This window comes from Pelophylax lessonae (assembly GCF_965119305.1).
Source record: "Pelophylax lessonae genome assembly, chromosome: 9".
Classification (NCBI taxonomy): Eukaryota; Metazoa; Chordata; class Amphibia; order Anura; family Ranidae; genus Pelophylax; species Pelophylax lessonae.
In genome coordinates, this window is record NC_138776.1 from 238,311,666 (window position 1) to 238,335,150 (window position 23,485).

Here is a 23,485-nt window from a genome sequence, read left to right on the forward strand (position 1 = left end):
AGGTGGTTCTGGCCAGCTCACTAGATTGCTTTAAAAAAGGCCTGGATTGTTTCCTGGGTGTACTTAATATAAGTGGCTACTAATATTTATAGGTAAAGTTGATCCGGGGAATATCCGATTGCCTCTCGGGGGATCAGGAAGGAATTTTTTTCCCCTGCTGTAGCAAGTTGGATCATGCTTTGCTGGGGTTTCTTCTTCCTCTGGATCAACTGCGGGTATAGGATTGTGTATATGGGATTGTATGGTTGGGTTTTCATTACTGTTTTTTTTTTTTTTTTTTTGTTTTTATTGGATTAGCCAGGTGGACTTGTGCCTCTTTTCAACCTGACTAACTATGTAACTATGTAACTATATAACTGAGGAGCAGTTGAGGCATTTTTCCCAGGTTAAGAGAGGGGAAGGGCGCTCTTCTTATGGGAAGAACAGAACTGATACTGATTTGCTGCACCTGGTGAGAAGAGAGGGGTGATTTCTGCCTGAAAAGCAGAGGCAGGGAGCAGACAGTGACGTCTGAGAGCAGGAGAGGCAGAGTGAATGCTATTCTGGAGCACTGAAGTGAGGCCTGGACTTTAAGGAGCCTGCTGTTCAGTTAAAGGGTCAGATGCTGAGGAGACCCTGAAAGAGACCCTTTGTCTTTAGGGAGAAGGAAGGCTCATGCCAACATGAGACTGGTGAGTGACCATTGACCAATCCTACACAACAAATCAAATTTTTAAAAAAATCAGCACGGACATAAAACCTCAAACGAGCAGCTGCCTAATAAACTGTGATACCAGCTCATACACAATGTGTATAAATTATAAGCAGCTCTAGTAAAAATAAAAAAAATGATAAATTCATAAACACACATAAACACAAATTCATGCACATACATAAAGTGCAAACGCACTAAAGCGATTTGCATGAAAACAGCCTGTAAACATTCAGATAAACAAATCAATGTAAATAGGATGAACCGGCATCCAACCATCCAAAGTGCACTGTGCGATCCACCACCAGCCAAAAACACTCCGTGTACGCCTTTTACAAAATGTGTTGGACTATAAATTATAAAGGTCATAAACGCATGTGATATACAATGGAGATCTGGTCATCAAATGAAATTGGTTATCACTCTGCACCGGATCCCAGTAAGTAACCCAGGTGATTAAAAAAAAAAAAGTCTGCCATACTGAAGCCCATTAAAGTTTTAATTTTTATTAATAAGTAGTAAAAAAGTACCTTCACATGACTTGTATTAATGCAAAAATAGGAAATCCAGAAAGCTGTCAGCTTGTGTAAAGTAAAATCCTAAAAAAACAACTTCACAGCAGAGGGACAGAGCTGCCTGATAGAAATACTATGTCATTGCAGGCCTCAGGTTTTAAGGGAACACTACACAAGGTTTTGGGCCCCAACAAGCTGTCCAGCACAAGGACTGGAGTAGTATACCACTGGTTGCTGACTGTGATATATGTGAATGAAAAAGTTAAAACCATGCTCTCTTTAAAAATGGACTCAACAAGAAACCGCTTATAATAAGCTTAAGATATGAAAATGTCCATACATAACCACCAAGTGCTCCAAATCATGCAAATAAGGTGATGCAGAGATCTTCTCAAGTGACTCCACACAGCAAAAAGTGGGTTGTGCTATCTTCCACCACCATCAGATAGATTTCCTACTCACCAGACACAGACATTTAGAATGCATATTGGATCATTGAGAGGAATTTCTCTCAAAGAAATAGATGTTCCCCAGTAGCACTCCAGTCCAGTCAGATGATACCTCCAGAGTATCATATGATTAGGAAAAAGACAAAAGACCCTTCATAGTGTAGTATTTAAAAGAATGTATTAATTGCGCACTAGTATAAACACTTACGAATGTTGCAGATCAAAATGGACTTGGTAACATAGCAGGGACGCCGATTTGCATTCCACCTGCATTCCAAGATGGCGGAAGTGACGTATCATGTAGATCCCACCCAACATGTTTCATCAGCAACATCTGACGTCATTAGGGGTTCACACCTGATATATACCTATAGGCCTCACCCCTAGTTAGGGTTACCCAGTGCAGGTTTAAGAAAGAGTTGTAGGCAGGTGCAGTCTGTACTCCCCACTGCAGGTGGTGCTCAATTAAAGTGGCAATGCAGAAGGAGAAGGAAGCTAAGAGCAACTTGTTTCCTCTATAACTTCCTGCAATCACAAGGAAACAGCTGTCCGATTGGATGCTGGAGCCCCTTGTGACTCAAGTGATCATCTTGGGTCAGACAGAGTCTACTTAAGACTCCAGCTTCTAGGTTTAGCATGCTTTATGTGAGTGGCTAGCGGGCGGGAGGAACAAGGCACAGCTGTGGGAAGCGAGGGGGGGGGGGAGAGAAAGAGCACAGGGGGGCTGGGAGAGAGCACAGGGAAAGCAGAAAGGAGCTGGATAGGAGGAGCAGTAGCATATAGAGGAACTGATCCCCATAATTTTATCCCTGTAGCCGCTGAATGCCTTTGGGAGGGAGAGGAGAAGAAGCAGGCTTTTTGCCGCTGCAGGAGGAAAATAGAGGGCATCTGTTCCTCTGAATGTCGCCGCCCCTCCCATCCAGGTGTACAGGGGGGCCCTGGTGCACAATTGTGACTCCTGTAGTTACACCCTTGATTCTGTGTATTTACTGCCCGCCACACCACGCTGCACCTTGCACACATGTACTCTTGAATATTCACTGTTTTGCAGCTGCTATCCTTACAGCTTAAAGCAGAGTTCCACCCAAAAGTGGAACTTCCGCTTTAAGGCCTCCTGACCCCCTAACATGCCACATTTGGCATGTGCTTTTTTTGGAGGGGGAGTGGGTACCTAGATTTGACAGGTACCGACTCCCTGAGCAGAAGTTCTCCTCTTCCCCTCCCTCCCTGCAATCTTCTGGGACACGTCACAGGTCCCAGAAGATTGCCCTCCACTCAGGATGCAAAGCGCGACTCACGCATGCGCAGTGTGCACCTGGCTGTGAAGCCACAAGTTGTCACAGCCGGGTGCCCACACTAGTGATGCTGGCGCCATGGAGAGAAGAGGGAGAGAACCGAGGCTTCCGCCGGCCGCATCACAGGATCGGGGGACAAGTGAATGTGTGTTTATAAACACAAAAACAGGTGGAACTCCACTTTAAGTACTACAGTACTATTGTTTTCTGCAGTTATATTGTAGCAATTTATTCCTCCAATTGTTTAATCGCTGTGCTATACCTTTCTTACTGTTAACTGTGAGAGAACCAACCCACAATGTGCTTGCATGCTTCCGTCAGTTTACCACTTCCTTCAGTCTTGAACAGATATCAGATATTATAGCCCCAATATACAAGTCTAGCCGACAACTTAGCTTGTATAAGATCTGGAACTGTTTATCGAACAAGAATTCAGACTTTTTATATACTTGAGAAGTATGCCAGTAACCACCCAAATATTTACCCAAAACATCACACAATGGTTTAGATAACGAGGTACAGCTTACACAAGGCTAATCCCATCATACAGAATCCTCCAAGAGTTAATCAAATTTGCCACCAGACAGAAACAATATGAATGAATGGGAATCCACACCTAGACAATGCTTCAATTAATCAGGATCTCACTCCAGGTCAGACTGCCGGCATCAAGCTCCCAAAGTACAATACACATTATTTTAAGTGTAAACACATCCCCCATTAGTTTGCTAGAAGACAATAGGTGTGTTAATTAGCACAAATAACATTGGGTGCCCTGCAGCTGCATGTTTCTGCGGGATCCAAGGGGTTAAACCTGCAGCTAAAGGGGGGTGCGGTTGGGGTGAGGATGATAAAAACACATCTTAACTATGGGGTTTTACCACCTCCCTTAACTGCAAATGTAAATGAAACCTTACTGTCCGGAGCCCCCTATAAGGCTGCTTTCATACTGATGTGCTGCAGTTTACCTGCACCGCAGGTGCAGCACAGAGCATCTGCAACTTTCCTGGGTTAGCTGTTCTTTGCCTTAGGCCCCTTTCACACGGTCCGTTCAGTTCATCAATCAGTTCAGTCGTGTCAAAATGTATCAGTTTCTCATCAGTTTTTTCATCCGTTTTTCATCCGTTTTTTTATCCGTTTTTCAATCCGTTTTTTTTTTTTTACATCCACTACCAATGAAACAATGGATGAAAAACGGACCGTTTGTCAGTTTACATCTATTTTTCGTCCGATCCGTTTTTTTTGACGGATGAAAAATAGAGCTTTCATCTGTTCCACAAAAACGGACATTGACAGAAGAAATGATGAAAAGATAAAAACGGATGTTAACGGATGATCATCCGTTGTCATCCGTTTTTACATAGAGATGCATCGATGCCCGTTTTTCATCCGTTTTGATGGATGAAAAACGGACAAACGGACCGTATGTGTGAAAGGGACCTTAGACTTCTATTACAAGTGCTTCCCATAAAATTAGAATATCATCAAAAAGTTAATTTATTTCAGTAATTCAATTCAAAGAGTGAAACTCTTATTTTATATAGATGTGTTATACACAGAGTGATATATTTCAAGCATTTTTTATTTTATTTTGATGATTATGGCTAATAGCTAGTGCAAACCCAAAATTCAGTATCTTTATCTATCTATCACTGACTGTATAAACTTCCCACTGGACCTCATGCAACTTGGATTCTGCACCTCTTCACTCTTCCTCCAGACTCTGGGACCTTGAAATTTTCCACAGTCCGTGATGATTTGGAGAGCCCTATCATCTGCTGGTGTTGGTCCACTGTGTTTTATCAAGCCCTCTACCAGGAAATTCTAGAGCACTTCACCCTTACCTCTGCTGACCAACTTTATGGAGATGCTGATTTCATTTTCCAGCAGGACTTGGCACCGCCCACACTGCCAAAACTACCAATACCTGGTTTAATGATCATGGTGTCACTGTGCTTGACTGGCCAGCAAGCTTGCCTAACCTTAGAGAATCTGCAGGGGGGTATTGTCAAGAAGAAGACGAGAGACATCAGACCCAACAATGCAAAGGAGCTGAAGGCCACTATCAAAGCAACCTGGGCTTCCATAACACCTCAGCAGTGCCACAAGCTGATCGCCTCCATGCCACTCCGCATTGATGCAGTAATTTACGCAAAAGGAGCCCCGACCAACTATTGAGTGCATACTATAGTGTACATGGACAAACTTTTCGGTAAGCCAACATTTCTGTAATAAAAGTCCTTTTTTTTTTTTTTGGTCTTACATAATATAATTTTCTGAGATGCTGAATTTTGAGTTTTCACTAGCTGTAAGCCATAATCATCAAAATTAAAAGAAAGAACAAATATATCACTCTGTGTGTAACGCATCTATATAAAATATAGGAGTTTCACTTTTTGAATTTAATTACTGGAATAAATTAACTTTTTGATGATATTCTATTTTTATGAGATGAACCTCTATATCCTGCAGGTGTGGTGCACTTTCTGAACGTGCAAAACAACTCCTGCATTCAGAAAGAGCATCCAAACCCGCAGGCTATAATAGAATTGTATGGTTAAGCGCAGCAAACTCACAGGAAAGCTACAGGTACACAGCACTGCACCCATGGTGTTGGTAAACTTCAGCACATCAGTGTGAAAGCAGCCATATACTATTATGCCAAGTGTATTGCTTCACACTGACCTGAAGATCTCTTTTTTCCTGCTGCTGGCACCACTCTAAAGACCGCTAGCCGGGATAAAAAGGATAAAAGGTGGAGTGCAGTTGGTATCACTCCGCATGGGACAGGAGCCAGCACTATAGAGGAGGCATTGGCTTATGTGGCTCTTGCTCCCTACTACAGCTCTAACTTTGCAAGTAGTCCCAATGCATTGCACTATGTTTGATGCTCTGGGATGGCGGCTCTATCAGTCACCCAATCTACAGGTTGTTGAGCCCCGGCATAAAGTTTATATGATGGTACTTAAAACTGTTGTCCCTGCAACCTGATGTGGAAAAAAAAAAAGAAAGATGGTTGACAGTATGGATGAGAAGTTTGTTACCTTTTGGGCAATAATTGGATTTTTGTATTCACCGGGAATTTCTGTTCTTGGAGTTCATTGAGGGACACAAGGTTTAGAGACTACTGTTTGTATACTGTCACCTACAGGAGGATTTGGAGACTGGCAAACAAGAAAGAGTGACCAGCCTAGTATAATCTGTCCCACTCTCAGGATGCCTCAGTTTTGTAACAAAGCAGTATTGGGAGCAGACAATAAGCACAGGCCTGAAAGACCTTATGTCCAAAGCTGGTATCAGATGAGACTTGAATATCCATCTTGTAAAACCTGGAAAATTTCAGAAAAGAAGACCAGATATTAGTCCTGCAATTCTGGGAAACAGTTGTGTGATGCCGAAAAGCTCAGGAGGCACTCACTTATCTAATTGAGTGTGCCTTGACAAGAAAGGGTGGAATCTGATCCTTAAGACCATAAACTTGAATGATAATCCTGTCTGTGCCTCCGAGAATTGGTGGAACGAGAAACTGGTTCTTCTTTACGGGGATCATCATGGATGACAAAAAGAGAACCAGTCTTTCTAATGGAAGCAGTTGCTGCAAGGTAGACACGTACAGCACAAACTATCTCTAGACAATAATGGCGTGGCCGCCATTAAGTACCTATCAGGGGATTTGAACCTGGATACTTTGATGTTATGGGCCTTTTATCCTGCCTCTGAGCCACACTTCAGCTCGTATTGATCCAGTCTTGTTTATTTGGCATTGCCTGCAGCATTAGGGGGCTGGACTTTACCTGAGTATGCTCGTGTCTCTCATTGTCCACCTGAAGCTAATTTCTCCTTTAAGCAAGGTATAAAACATTGCCTCTCCTTAAGAGCAGTGCCAGTTCAGTGGCGGCTGGTGCTCTATAATTTGGGGGGGGGGGCAAACCAATGTGCACCCCCCTCCCCATTGGTTGGTCCGTCCAGCGGTCAGTCTCAGTCAGACTCAGTCAGTTGGCAGGTGACGCGTCCCCCCCCCCCAACCGTCTGCCTCCTTACCTCCTCCTTCCTCCTGTCCGAGCCGGGGAGTGCTGGATGGCTGAGTCGCTGTCCTTTTCCTCCAGCTGTGTCTCTTCTGCCTCTTCCTGGCCACTGGTCAGTAAGATCGCTTCTCCTTTTGGCCAATTGGGAAAGGGGTCTCACAACCCTCTTCCTGGGAGGAGAGTCAGTGTGACATTAGTGAATATTCATTCGATATTGTCACACAACTGGGTGGGCTCAAGGCGCGGTGCTTTGCGCCTCGAGCCCACCTTTTTTGAAGCCTATTAGAGCCTCTGGCTCTAATCATGTGCTTAAAAAAAATCCCCTATTGGAATCCATGCGTCCAGCGCCCTGCATGTATATTAGCGGGCCGGGCACATGGATAGGGGGGTGGCGCCCCGGCGCCTCCAATGGACGGGCTGCCCCTGTGTCAGTTCATTGTTCCTGGTTAACAGATTTAGTTCTTGTTTTCTTGTCTCCTGAGCTTGTTTTCCAGACTGACTCCAGCTTCTGACCTTGCCTCCGCTCCGTGTTTATCCTGACTTGTGGCATCCATTGACTACGGTTATTCCTGGACTATCCTGTTTGTATTCCTGCAGGTACTGCTAATTGGAGCACTTTTCCTGCCAAGCCCCCGTGCACAGATTTGCAGTCCAGGTGGCTTCCTTAGACAATAGAAAAGTGCAGCGCTTAGAAGGTTAAAAAACAGATCAATGGATAAAAGCAAGAGTCCTTGAATGGCACAATCAATATCTAAAATATATGAGGGTAATAAAAAGTCCAATAAGAGAAATCCAATAAAGGTGCTCAGTGCTGTAATGACACACAGGAAAAAAGTGCTTTTAATCTGTGCAATCCTCCACCAGAGATACAAGCCTCTCACCTGAGGGCTGTGTTAAACCAGCCTCAAACAAAATCCCAGCAATGGTAATCTCTTGTTCAGGACAGCGGTCTCTAAGGACATCCCTTTGTCTGGCTGATGGTGTCCTGGTCTGGAGGTTGATGTGGAGCTCCTCTGATGACTCTTCTATGGTTGGGTGACTTCTGACTCTTCCCAGCACGGTGACCGGACATGAAGGGGGAAATCTCTCCCAACTCACGGCTTCTCTTCCTCCTGCTCACAAGTGTCCACAATCAGGGGAAAGTTCCCCTTAAAGTGTCATTCCACCTTGTGGGGGGTCCTAGGCCTGCAATGTGCAGACTGTAGACATGAAGCTGATTCTGCTCTGACCTGTGTGAGGATCTTCTCTGTCTCTCCTCCGTGTCCCTGATGGAAGATGGAGGCTTCTTGTCCTGGCTGAGAGGTGTGAGGGCCGTTCTGTGTCTGCACTATGGATCTGTGCAGACACTTAGGTGAGGAAGTTGGCTCACAATGTGATTGGAGTCTTCCCAGATCCATAGTGCAGACACAGAACGGCCCTCACACCTCTCAGCCAGGACAAGAAGCCTCCATCTTCCATCGGGGACACGGAGGAGAGACAGAGAAGATCCTCACACAGGTCAGAGCAGAATCAGCTTCATGTCTACAGTCTGCACATTGCAGGCCTAGGACCCCCCACAAGGTGGAATGACACTTTAAGGGGAACTTTCCCCTGATTGTGGACACTTGTGAGCAGGAGGAAGAGAAGCCGAGAGTTGGGAGAGATTTCCCCCTTCATGTCCGGTCACCGTGCTGGGAAGAGTCAGAAGTCACCCAACCATAGAAGAGTCATCAGAGGAGCTCCACATCAACCGCCAGACCAGGACACCATCAGCCAGACGAAGGGATGTCCTTAGAGACCGCTGTCCTGAACAAGAGATTACCATTGCTGGGATTTTGTTTGAGGCTGGTTTAACACAGCCCTCAGGTGAGAGGCTTGTATCTCTGGTGGAGGAATGCACAGATTGAAAGCACTTTTTTCCTGTGTGTCATTACAGCACTGAGCACCTTCATTGGATTTCTCTTATTGGACTTTTTATTACCCTCATATATTTTAGATATTGATTGTGCCATTCAAGGACTCTTGCTTTTATCCATTGATCTGTTTTTTAACCTTCTAAGCGCTGCACTTTTCTATTGTCTATTGTTCATTGGGTTTTTATCTATTTTACCTGTGTCAGCTGCTATTTATTTTATTTCATTTTATTTTATTTTGTGCGTGCGCTGATATATCTCTGTTTTACATTCACAGGTGGCTTCCTTACCTGGTCACCTTGGACTATGGATATCTGCAAGATTGAGCGTACATCTCTGCGCTACAGACTCCAACCAAGGTAAGCCTTGACAGCTAGATTCTTTCTCCTAAACCTAGTCCATTCCACTACAGTTTGACAGACTTGCACCACTTTCCTAGCAGTGCCTGCCATAGAAAACAAGGTTTTGGAAAGACTCTCTAGACATCTATAAGGCACTTAAATACCAGCGCATCCTCTACAGAATTCGTCAGTGCTTATTTGGACATGACACTGTTGCTTCATCAAAGCCCAAAATGGCCGACTTCTTAATAAATGACAACGTAAACTGGTATTGGGCTGCAAAATGTTTGGGAGGTGAAATCAAGAGTCTCCCAGTCTTTGTACAGGACATCTGGGTATTAGAAAAGTTATGATAGGCTTTGGACCTCTAGAGGCTCTTAGACAGGTAACAGCACCAATAGATGAATGGTCTCTATAAATCTAGAAGCTATGGGAGCTGCCTAAAACTCCTCAGGGACAACTTAATGCAGCACGGATTTCAGAGACCCTTCATTGGATAGAGACTTCATAACTGAAGGCTTAGAGGCCACTAAGGCAGCAGGAAGGGTCACATAATGATTATGCAGGGGAAGGGGATGTGTTACACTCATGGTCTCAGCAATCGGAGTTGCAATTTGGCCCATGAAATTCTGCATAATTGTGGTAGAATCCTCCCAGGATAAGAACAAGTAGGGGGTCTCATATGATTGAGCTAAGAAAGGCTCAGGGGAATGTAGGAACCCAAGCAGGGGAAAGCATCCCAGGCTGTTGGTGGTAGGCCCTTGAAAGGGAGTGCTGCAGGCTACCCAAGAACTTTTAATGGATGATGAGCTGGCAGGGCTTGGTAGAGTGGGCCTACTCTCCGTATGTCTGGGGTGTTACACCAGACTAAATGAAGTGCAACGTGCCATTGAGAATGTCATACTGAATGAATTAGAAAATGCAGAATGGAAACAAGTTAATTATGTAATAACAACATGTGATGTTAATTTCCTGTACACCATAATTGACTACCAAATGGGATTACAGGATTAAAACATTTTATGGGATGAAACTTTGGGGATGGAAGCTCAAAAGAAACTATTTATCCTAAAATCCACAATAAAATATACATTTAGCACAAATCCTTAAGTATAAACTAGTGCATTGCAAGCTTAACACTGCAAGGCCAAAACGCAACACCTCGAAAATGTATAATAACTCAAATAGTGCAGCACAAACAGATAATGAATAATAAAGGAAAAATATATATTCAACCAAAAATTCATAAATTGTCGATTCATAAGTCCATATAGTTTTTCAAAGCTTTAAAAGTCCACACATTTATGACCACTGTGAGGAAGTGCTTCCAATTCAGGCATGCAGGTGTCAATAAGAATCAATTCCCTCCACCACAGACATAAGCATCCACTCACTTCCTTGTTATGACCAATATGATGTCAATGCGCCTTCCAGCACTTGTAACAAGTGCATACAATGAGCACTCATACTACATGCTATATACTGAAAAAGATGGCCGCAGGTGATGTTACACGTAGCTTCTCCCCCGTACTCGTTACCTTCTGGGCGGGATTTCATCCCACTGACAAAGTCCCACCCAGGACGTAACGCGTACATGGGGGAGCTATGTGTGATGCCATATTTTTTGGTGTATAGCCTGTACTATGAACACTCATCATATGCACTTGTTACAAGTGCTGGACTTCTAAGTTCTTTCACCCGTTTTAACAAGTTGTACTATTAAGCAGAGAGCACTAGATGTTGCTTTGTTTTATTTCTGCACATACGCCATTGATGGATTATTATCGTTGCTGCTGAGTGCCCACTGGAGGAATTGTGTCCCCTTATTGGGGAAGGTGCATTGAGACCATATTGTTTATAACAAGGAAGTGAGCGGCTGCTTATGTCTGTGGTGGAGGGAATTTATTCACATTGACACCTGCATGCCTGAATTGGAAGCACTTCCTCACAGTGGTTATCAATGTGTGGACTTTTTAAGCTTTGAAAAACGACATGGACTTATGAATCATCAATTTATGATTTTTTTGATGAATATTTTTTATCTTTTATTAACGATTATCTGTTTGTGCTGCACTATTTGAGTTATTATTTATCCTAAAATGTATTAAATTTGTAGTATATAATAACTACTTTTGGTTTGATGAGGTGTGAGTTTGCAGTGGGATATGCAAATTTTATCTATGTGAAAGTGGAAAAAATACACATATCCAGCCTGCACTAGCTAAATATCTACTCTCCTGGTACCATTACACTGCTGATTGTGAAGGGGTTTTGAAAGAAACAAGGGAAGCATTAAAGGAATTTGCAACTGGAAATTCTTTCATTAGTACATAAGAGCCCGTTCACACTGGGGCGACCTGTCAGGCGACCTGGTCGCCTGACAGATCGCCGTGGGTCGCCTGCCCATAGATTAGCACAGGACCCGTTCTAATAGGAGCGACACAAGTCGCTCTGACTTAGAAAAAGGGTCCTGAGCTTCTTTGGGGCGACCTGGAGCGACCTGCATTGACTTCAATGATATTAAGTCCGTGCCGGCCGCTCCGAGGTCGCGGTGCGCAAGTAGCGTCGCCCCTATGTGAACGGGGTCTAAGAGTAAAATATTTTGGTAACAAACAGAAACAATTAATTTAGTAGGGCAAAGTTTTCATTTGCTGTATAGGAAGAACAAAAACAACTGGTATGCAAAAACGTAAAAAAAAAAAAAAAAAAATGGAAAGTGGGAATGTTATTATGGCCATATTGCAAGAAGTGTGACAATAGATACATAAAATGCATGATTTTCACCCTAAGGGGCCATGCATACCAGGAGCGTTGACCTGTGTTGATCTGCATTGGTCATTGCAGCCTCAATGCAAGAACACACAGGTGTACTGTAAAATATATAATTATACTCTATATAATTATCACAGTAATCGGGTGAAGATCGAATCTTGATACCAATATCAAAAGTTGTAGATAACAGAACATAAAAGAAAGTGTAGCTTTTTCTATATTGACTTTCATGTATAATTATACAGTATATGTACATTATCTCACAAAAGTGGGTACACCCCTCACATTTTTGTAAACATTTTATTATATCTTTTCATGTGACAACACTGAAGAAATTACACTTTGCTACAATGTAAAGTAGTGAGTGTACAGCTTGTATAACAGTGTAAATTTGCTGTCCCTTCAAAATAACTCAACACACAGCCATTAATATCTAAACCGCTGGCAACAAAAGTAAAAACACCCCTAATGAAAATGTCCAAATTGTGCCCAAAGTGTCAATATTTTGTGTGGCAACCATTGTTTTCCAGCATTGCCCTAACCCTCTTGGGCATGGAGTTCACCAGAGCTTCACAGGTTGCCACCGGAGTCCTCTTCCACTCCTGCATGGCGACATCACGGAGCTGGGGGATGTTAGAGACCTTGCGCTCCTCCACCTTCCATTTGAGGATGCCCCATAGATGCTCAATAGGGTTTAGGTGTGGAGACATGCTTGGCCCATCCATCACCTTTACCCTCAGCTTCTTTAGCAACGCAGTGGTCGTCTTGGAGGAATGTTTGGGGTCGTTATCATGTTGGCATACTTCCCTGCGGCCCAGTCTATGAAGGGAGGGGAATCATGCACTGCTTCAGTATGTCACAGTACATGTTGGCATTGTTCCCTCAATCAACTGTAGCTCCCCAGTGCCGGAAGCACTCATGCAGCCCAAGGCAATGACACTCCCACCACCATGCTTGAGTGTAGGCAAGACACACTTGTCTTTGCACTCATCCTCACCTGGTTGCCGCCACACACGCTTGACACCATCTGAACCAAATAAGTTTATCTTGGTCTCATCAGATCACAGGACATGGTTCCAGTAATCCATGTCCTTAGTCTGCTTGTCTTCAGCAAACTGTTTGCGGGCTTTCTTGTGCATCATCTTTAGACGAGCCTTCCTTCTGGGACAACAGCCATGCAGATCAATTTGATGCAGTTTGCAGTATATGGTCTGAGCACGGACAAGCTGACCCCCACCCCTTCAACCTCTGCAGCAATGCTGGTAGCACTCATATGTCTATTTCTTAAAGACAACCTCTGGATATGACGCTGAGCATGTGCACTCAACTGCTTTGGTCGACCATAGCGAGGCCTGTTCTGGATGGAACCTGTTCTGTTAAACCACTGTATGGTCTTGGCCGTTGTGCTGCAGCTCAGTTTCAGGGTCTTGGAAATCTTCCTATAGCCTAGGCTATATTTATGTAGACAACAATTCTTTTTTTCAGATCCTTAGAGAGTTCTTTGCCATGAGGTGCCATGTTGAACCTCCAGTGACCAGTATGAGAGAGTGAGAGTGATAACACCAAATTTAACACACCTGCTCCCCATTCACACCTGAGACCTTGTAACACTAATGAGTCACACGACACCGGGGAAGGAAAATCGTCAATTGGGCCCAATTTGGACATTTCCACTTAGGGGTGTACTCACTTTTCTTGCCAGCAGTATAGACATTAAAGACTGTGTGTTGAGTTATTTTGAGGGGACAGCAAATTAACTCTGTTATACAAGCTGTACACTCACTACTTTACATTGTAGCAAAGTGTCATTTCTTCAGTGTTGTCACATGAAAAGATATAATAAAATATTTACAAAAATGTGAGGGGTGTATTCACTTTTGTGAGATACTGTACATGAGGGCAGCCATATTCGCTCAGGAAATGTGTGCAAATCTCCTCTGTAGGAACACAGAAAGCAGTAAAACCCTAAACATCAGCAGTAAAAATTCTTTCCTTCACATCTTATCACAAACTAAATAAAAAAACAGGTTTTGGCTGAAACTCCAGATATCTACAATAAACGAACAACCAAATACTTGCACTTACTCCACGAAGTTTAGGCTTTGCCCTCAGAAAGATCTGGTGAAATTCTTCTGTCTGGTTCCTCCTTCGTAATGCAGGTGAGACAATCCGACGTCCAGCAACTGCTGTATTGTTACAGCAGATGGCAGGAGGAGGGTCATCCCACCGTGGTTGAGAAGATGAGTGAATATTGATCTGGACTGTATCATGAAAGTGGAGTCTTAATGGGGCCTCTCGAGAGTCCATTTAAAAGTCTTAGTTAGAGAAACAGCGAAAAAAAACTGTGTACGGAAGAAGTAAAAGCACAAACAACGACTAAAAAAAAAAGAGATTCATATAACATCCTGTACTATGACCTCTGTGATGTTTTATGGGATATAAAAATTGTTTCAAAATGACCTTATGGCTTTAATGATAGTTAACAGATGAATAATAACCTGGTCCAGGAAAGTGTGTAGGACTCAAAGTTCACCTTCTCCCTGGATACTGTTTTCTTATCTCTGCATGTTCACGGTTTTATTACTGTCACAAATGCTACGTATATGGCTGCTTCACTTTGTAAAATATGACCAGCTGTTTTAAGGCATTGAACGTTTCCCCGTGGCTCACAGAAGGGGGTCCGGTGTGTCCCTGTTCACTGATTCCGGTGCTAATCAGGTCTGAATTTTGCCTGACTTCATACCTGAAACGGAGCCAAAGACGCACAGGACCCTTTTCTAATGTGGACTGCGGCCACCCTGGAGATGTGTAAAACGGCTCGAATGAGAGCCGGTCCCACTTTCCTGTTATGCGAATTGGATGCGGGGAAATGTGGATAGAGTAGTGAAGGGTTAGAACCCATTTTTGTTTATTACTGTTTGCAATATATCAAACCACACCACAATGACCTCATGTAAGGCTTTATTGAGGGACAGGTGCTTGGCTGAGCGATGACCCTGCACGCATCTAAACGCAGCGAAATTCCAGCACTCCAACATATCCCAAAATGACTGTCTCCTGTCACATATCAGCAGGATACATCAATGTTTACCAATGAGTACCAAGACCCTCTTTCTCAAGGAAAGACAGACATGCTCCATACCCTTGAAAAAAAGGATGTGTATAGTAGTAGGCTCAGGCGTGTTCGAGTTCCCATGTGCTTATCCCACCAGGAAACCGACACTGCACTCCGCTAATCATAGGTACTGAGACATTTCCCGATCTGCAGCTGCACAGATTGGGAAATGTCTTAGGCCTCTTACACACGTATTTCGATCCGCTCCGGCACTTTTTTTTTTTTTTTACGGACACGGATGACACTTGTGTCATCCGGTCCGTATGTCCGCATATCATCCCATCCGTTTGCGGGTGATATACGGACATAATGTATGTCTATGGGATTGCAGATGACAATGGATGACACCGTTGACATCCGATTTTGCGTCCTTTCCGTTGTTTAAACGGAAGAAAAATAGGGTTCTGCTCCGTTCCAAAAAACGGAACAGAACTGAAAGGACGCAAATCGGATGTCAGCGGATGGTCATCCGCTGACATCCGCAATCCTATTGACATGCATTATGTCCATATATCACCCGAAAACGGATGGGGTGATATACGGACATACGGAATGCCCGTGTGAAAGAGGCCTTAGTCACTGTAATTAGCGGTGTGCAGTGTCGGCTTCCTGGCGCGATCAGCCACGTGAGAACTCGAACACGCCCAAACCCATTTCTACTAAATATAAAATAATCGACACAGGTAGGGCTTGCCTGGAAAAAAAAAAATTAAAATATGGCAGCCCTAGCTTGACATCTCTGTATTCCAATGGGCTGATGTCTCTACTTCCCAACTGTCTACTTGCCTGTGATCCTGGTGGGATCCGGCACGTGGGAACTCGAACACGCCCAAGCCCATCTCTAGATATGTGTACTCTTTTTCTACTGATATGGGTCTTTTGGAGTATCGTTGGATAAACCGACATTTTGAAATATTGATGGAGTGGTGGCTTTTTTCTACATTTTGTTTTTATTGCTTTGTGTTCCTGCTGGAGAAATGTTCTCTCTGTTTGTCCCAGTGACTACTTTTACTGGGACTGAAAGTGAGGGATAATCTAGAATGTTGACGCTTATTCCATTTATGAATGTCTAAGGGTGTACCCACACTGCGCAAACAAACCAGATCAAGGGGTGAATCGTTTCCTGGCATGGCTATAATTGCCAGTAAGAGTGCACTCTAAATAGAGATTTCCCTTGAGTTTTTTTACTCTCATCCCCTCTTGTGAATCAAATCAGGTGAATTGAAAGAACATTTCTCCACAGGGACACAGCCAGCAAAGATTTTAGGGATTTTAACTAATGCTTATTTTATCCAAAACTAAAAATTGGCTGCAGCCACTGATCAGTGAATTCTAACAGAGGAAGACTCAGAGTCCTGCTGTCAGAATATAATGGCAAAGAGGGGAGGATTCCCTGCATCCATGTTGCTTAGGTTGCGAGTCATCTATGGCCAGCCTTAATGTGAATGTAAACCCCATTCATGAAATTTGACCTCGGCACATCTATCTGTAGTGTTTACTTATCTTTCTTCAAAGCCCAAAGTCCCGTGGCTTTCCCCTGCTCCATTCTTCTGTTATCAGCGTGATCATTTCTGACAAGTTCTCCGTCAACTGAGATAAAACCAGGCTGAATTTTGTGTCGGGGTGGGTGCTATAAATAGATTATCAAAGAGCTGAACTATTCACAGCACAGCTCTTCCTTTTTCTGCCTATGTAGAGAGGGGGGTGTGTGCCTTTCCCCCAATCAGCTGTCTCATAGTGTATGGCAAGAATCCACACCCACAGGTGAACCAGGAAGAAAAAATACTAACAGGACGTGCACTTTCTTAACAGTATAGAAAGCTGAAGACGGCACATATACAAGTAAAACCTATGTAGGGAGATTTGTTTCATCTCTGTGTACTATCTGGGGCTGTTCACTTCACCTCATACACGAATTTTGGTACATTTTTTGTTGCATGCTAGTCTCATATCGAAAGTGAAGAGGTTACCTTCATACGAAAATTCCCGTATGACAGAATTCAACTTCAGAAGTAATATAATGTGTTGAATTGTTTTGTAATGTATTCTTTTGTTTCCGAGTATGCATAGTCTTGTTCTTACCATTTTTTTTGGAAGAAAGCTGTACTAATTAAACAACAATCAGACGTTGTGTTCACATACGATAACATTTTTATAGCCTGCACATTCAGTTTTTATCGTCCAATTTTGAAATTGGCTGACAAAAGCACTATACCAACAATCCAAAAATCAACAGATTCTTCGTCGGACTAGATTTTACTTTTGATTTTCTTATCATGTGTATGGGCCTTAAGAAACAACAAAGTGCAATTTGTCAGTGGATGTCTGTAATTTGACTTGAAGCTCATTGCAAACTGAGTAAAGCAGAGAGTCAATCACACAAGCAAGGAATGAGATTTCATGGGTTGTTCTATAAACACATGGGTGCATAGGCCTTTCCCATAGCCAAAACAGGAAGGAGGAGGGAATCCATTCAAAGTGAGGTAGTCCCTTGTTGTCATTATTGTCCCCATTGGAAGACTTCCCCTCTATTCCTGTTCTGAAAACATGCAAAATTTGGGATTTTCCTTCACTTTCAGCAGTATTGGTATGGTCAAACAGATGGCATGCGCATGTAGGCAGGTGCAGTCTACTTTCTCCACTGCAGGTGGCGCTCGTCTGCAGTGGGAATATAGGTGAAGGAGGAAGTAGAGATGAACCTAGTTCCTCTATGGTTTCCTCTGTCACAGAGAGGCAGCATCTGATTGGATGCTGGCACCCCATGTGACTTTGGTGGCCATATTTGGTCAGGCAGAGTCTATTTAAGACCCTGGGTTTCAGGTTTAGTGCGCATTTTGTGTGTGGCTAGAGAAGGGACATATCACCTGCCTGTCAGGGGCAGTGCTTGGCATCAGGGAGAGGTTTCAGCCAAGTAAGGAAAGTGCAGGGACATGCCATCATCCTACCTGGGAGCTCCCCCACTTGGGGATGGACCAGCTAGGTGACTTTGGTGGCCATCTTTGGTCAGGCAGAGTCTATTTAAGACCCTGGCTCTCAGGTTTAGTGCGAATTTCGTGTGTGGCTAGAGAAGGGACATGTCACCTGCCTGTCAGGGGCAGTGCATAGTACCAGGTATATGATTCAGACAAGTAAGGAAAGTGCAGGGACATACCATCATCCTACCTGGGAGCTCCCCCACTTGGGGACGGACCAGCTAGGTCGCAGTTCGTGCCTTAAGACAAATTCTGTCAGCACACTTGAGATCTTCCGCTACTTTTCATTGCTGTTACTACCTGTGAGTGTTCCTGGTCGGGTGTCTTCCCACTGGGGTGTGTATATTGCTGAACTTTATTTTTAATACAGTTCCATTTCCTGCTACTGGAGGAAGCATTTTTCTGCTGCCGCACAACGCTGCGTCTCCCCACACGCAGCTTAGTTTACATGCCGCAGCAGAACACTGTGAACAGGCAAGTAGGTATATTCTTTACAGAAGAGACATTGTGTGCCTGCTCGCAAATTGTAGAAAAACCGTGGCTCAACCACCGGCTTTTCCTGCCCGCTGCACCGCCTGTGTGAATGAGTCCTACTAGTTTTTTAAATGCTCTGCAAATTTCCAATATCTGCCTAGTTGACATACTTCAGCCTTCTGTCTGCCAGATTATTGATTAACTAGTGATAACATCATTGTACTGTGCCATGTAATATCATGTTTCTTGGACAGAGAATAAAGGAAAATCTCTCAGGACACAGATAGCAAAATAAAAAAAAAAAACTGAAATGTATTACCCTTTCATTATGTATTGAATAAACTTTGGGCTATGCATACACTTCAAGAGGTATGTTTATAAAGCAGCGAAAACGACATTCACCAAACAGTCACTCCAGGACAATTAATAATGTAACCACTTGTCTACCAGGGTTTTTTCCATGATTTACACTAATGATCTACCGATTATCGGCAAAGCCGATATATCAAGGGCCTATATGCACTTTCCCCGATATATCGGAATCGGCCACCAAGGTGCCCGATATTGCCAATATTTCGGAAAGTGCTTGTACCGGAGTGATGCCTGCAGCTAGAGGCATCACCCCGGTACCGGCGTCCAGAGCCGATGGTCTGCTGTCTTGTAATGACAACCGATGCGGCTGAGAAGCCGCTCAGCTGTCATTACAAGGAGCGGGATGGGACGTCCCCCCCCCCCTCCCGCCACCTCCCGCGGCTCACCCAGGTCTCCTGTCCCACCGGAAGACCCTGGCAACCAGCCTGCATGACCGCCGAAGACCCGATCAAAGACGCATTCGGCTCTGATCGGGTCTCCATGTAAAATGTCATGACATCACTTCCGGGTACTCGTCGCCCTGCATGTAGATTAGGGGGCCGGACGCATGGATGGGGGGGCGGCGCCCCTGCACTCCCAATGGACGGGCCGCCACTGGTGAGAAACAGGCTGTGGAAGTGATCAGGTGGCTGTAAATTATTTCCACATACAAACACATTGCATGTCTAAACTCTGCTCTCCCTAAATATTAGAGATGGGCTCGGGTGTGTTTGAATTCTCACGTGCCCGATCCTGCCAGAAAGCTGACACTGCACTCCGCTAATTACAGACAGTAAGACATTTCTCGATCCGCAGCTGCACAGATTGGGAAAAGTCTCAGTGCCTGGGATTAGAGGAGTGCAATGTCGGCTTCCTGGCTAGATCGAACACGCCCGAACCCTTCTCTATGAAATATAAAAAAGCCAACACAGGTAGAGATTGAAAATTTCAAAAAAATTTAAAATATGGCATCCCTAGCTTGACATCTCTGCATTCCAATGGGCTGATGTCTCTACTTCCCAATTGTCTACTTGCCTGTGATCCTGGCGGGATTGTCTCATGGGAATCCAAACATGCCTGAGCCCATCTCTAGATATGTGCACTCTTTTTCTACTGATATGGGCCTTTTGAAGTATCATTGGATAAACAGACATTTTGAATATCCCCTCTCCCTCTGAGTGATCTATGTTCATTGCAAGGATTATAACAACCTTTGTTGCAGATTCCTACCTTTTGTTATTCTGAATTTCTGAAGAAATCATTGTTTGTTCCTCTGTGCTGAGTGGGTCAAATGGGAGTGGTTTCATAATTCTCAACCAGCTGTGGCAGCTGCAGGGCTCTAATGAGGAAATCTGCTGGGCCTGCATCCCTTTAGACGTGTTCCTATTAGAAATATGTCACCAAAAATTACATTTTTTTGCAGGGGATGCCAGAAATCTGACTTGTATCTTGGGCGGACTTCTGGAAAAATTGGTGAGCCAATCACACAGGCAGGAAAAGATGTTTCTGGGGTGTGGTTGCTATACATTCTGTGTACAGAACAACTCAAGGTAGCCATATTGCATTGCATTTTCAGAAAATGACAGCAGCTGCAGATTGAAAAGGAAAGGTATTTTTTAACCGGTTCCTGCGTAAACCAACGTAGGGCTACGTCGGTCGCGAGCAGGGAGCTAGGGGGCCAGCTCACCCCGCCGGCGGCACGCTCCCTCCCCCACTCGGTAGTGGGGACTCCGATGCACGGGGCAGGTGGCTCCAATTGTCGCCTGACACCCGTGATCGTTTCCCGCTGAGAGAGAGAAGAATGGTCAGCTGTTGTAAACACAGCTGACCGTTCTTCGCCCTGGAATGATCATAGAGCCCCTGTGATCCTTCTATATAGGAACACAGGTCTCTATGGTCATTTCAGAAGCCCCCCCCCCCCTTATACAGTTAGAATCACTTCCCTAGGCTTACATTTAACCCCTTGATCACCCACAATGTTAGCCCCTTCCCTGCCCGTGTTATTATTACAGTAACAGTGAATATTTTTAGCACTGATTACTCTAGTAATGTCACTGGTCCCCCCCAAAAGTGTAAAAAATGTCAGTTAGGGGTCTGATCTGTCCACCGCAATGTTGCAGTCCCACTAAAAATTGTAAAAAAAAAAAACAATAAAAAGTACATAAATCTTTCCCGTAGTTAGTAGACGCGATAACTTTTGCGCAAACCAATCAAAATACGCTTATTGCGATTTTTTTTACCAAAAATATGTAGCAGAAAACAAATTGGCCTAAAATGTAAAAAAAAAAGTTTGATTTCTATTTATTTTTATTTTTTGAGAATGTTATATAGCAGAATGTGAAAAATACCGGAAAATTGTTATCAAATACTTACCGTAATTTTCCTTTCCTGATGGACTACATGGCAGCATACGTATCGGGCAAGTCCTGCCTTCAATCCTACCCTATAGGACACCAACTCCCATAAATCCTTCTCCTGTTCAGCTCTTTTGTTCTGTAACTAGCCTACTTAGGAACTGGAAGGGGACTCCTGCTGCCATGGAGTCCATCAGGAAAGGAAAATTATGGTAAGTATTTGATAACAATTTTCCGGTTTCTTGACAGACTCCATGGCAGCATACTTATCGGGAAATAACTCGCCGTACACACCAGGGTGGGATGATGCTGAATAAAAGTTTAATTAACTCTGTCAACCGACAGGACTTGTAATTTAAATTAACAGAAGATAGAGCCGCTGGCTCAATACAATAATGTGACAAAAACGTATTAATGGAAGACCAGGATGCCGCCCTACAGATCACTTCAGGTGCGACGTGTCTGGAAACTACCCAGGAAGTGGAGACACTCTGAGTCGAGTGCCCTGTAACCGCCTCTGGAGGCACCAAGCCCTTTGCCCTATAAGCCCACTGGATGGTCTAAGTCAGTGGTCCTCAACCCTGGCCCTCAGGGCCCACTAACAGGCCAGGTTTGCAAGATAACTGAAATACATCCTAGGTGATATAATTTGCTGCTCAGTAATTGCAGTACTCTAGTCTGCATCTGCCCAAGGTAATACTTAAAATCTGGCCTGTTAGTGGGCCCTGAGGACCGGAGTTGAGGACCACTGGTCTAAGTGATCCAGGAAGAGATAGACCTCGAAGAAGCACGTAGTCCTTTATTCTTCCCACTGAATGAGAAGAACAGGTACTCAGACTGCCGGAAGGGAGCCGCAACCTCTAATTACCGTTTGAGAAAATTCCCAACATCGAGTGGATGGCCAGAGGAGCCTTTATCCTGCCTAAGGTAGGCAAGACTATTTCCGGATTTTTGTGAAACACTGAAGTAACCTTTGGTCTTGCCTCCAACATAAGAATTAGGACTACTCTGTCCGGGAAGAAGGATAGGAATGGTTCCTTTGCGCCTAAAGTCCCGAGCTCGGAGACCCTCTTAGCTGAAGTAATGGCTACCAGGAAGACCGTCACAAGAGTAAGATCCTTAATTGTAAGAACCTCAGCCGAGTCCTGAATACGTTGTGAGAGGAAATTGAGGACTAGCGGAAGGTCCCATTTGGGGAATCTCGGCCTCTTCTGGGGCCTGAGCCTTACTGCCCCTTTAACCTCCCTGGCGGTATGATTCTGTCAGGAATTCTGTACCAAAAGCAGTACAATTCTTTTCATGGAAATTTGGCGTTATGTATTACAGGCCTACAATTCTTAGTAATTACTGACTTAACCCTGACCAAAATAAGACTCTAGTAGACATCCCAGATGTGATAAATTTGAAACACAAACGCATGAATTATAATCAAATCAGTAATATAATTTTATTATATAATATATATAATAAAATTATATTATTGATTAGATTATAATTCATGCGTTATATATTATATACTGTATATATATGTGTGTATATATATATATATACTGTATATGTGTGTGTGTGTATATATATATATATATATATATATATATATATATATATATAACGCATGAATTATAATCGAATCAATAATATAATTTTATATATATATATATATATATATATGTGTATATAGGTATATATATATATATATATATGTGTGTGTGTGTGTGTGCATATATATATATATATATATATATATATATATAATATAAAATGTGTTATGTGTTTGTGTTTTGTGCAACGTTTTTTTTTTTTTTTTTAATTTCCCTCCCTAGTTCCGCTCCCATGCAACATTGCTGCTGCAGGGAACGGAACTAGGAAGTCATCACACCGACGGAGGATGGAGGAGCGGCGGGACTCTCGGCTGGCGGTCACAGCAATGAGAGTTCATCGCTGGATCGCCAGGAGAAGGTAAGAGAACACCGCTGCGCTCTCTGCACATCCACCCCGAGCGTGACTCGGGGTTACCGATCCTGCACTGAAAAATCCACCCGAGCCAGGGAGGTTAAAGAATTGTCGGACAAGGCAGTGGTTAGCCCAAGAGATCTCGGTAAATGCTGAAATGGCCGACACTTTAACTCTGAGTGAACTGACAGAGAGCGGCAGGTCTAGACCCGATTGCAAGAAGCTCAGAATGTCCTGGACCTCGGGGGAGGCATGAGGCTTGGGTCAAGCCGCCATATGCGAGGAG

At 43.8% G+C, this 23,485-nt stretch overlaps 1 protein-coding gene across 1 annotated transcript in view; it reads right to left on the reverse strand.

Moving 5' to 3' along the window:
* The window catches only part of LOC309564695 (uncharacterized protein), a gene marked incomplete at both ends in the record, with an annotated part of 53,640 nt that extends 39,353 nt beyond the window's left edge, over window positions 1-14,287 (reverse strand). Inside the window, one exon of the mRNA XM_082269360.1 lies at window positions 14,066-14,287. Within this exon, the coding sequence (XP_082125486.1) occupies window positions 14,066-14,287 (222 nt within the window). The remainder of the gene's footprint in view (window positions 1-14,065) is intronic.
* Between the last annotated feature and the right edge of the window lie 9,198 nt (window positions 14,288-23,485).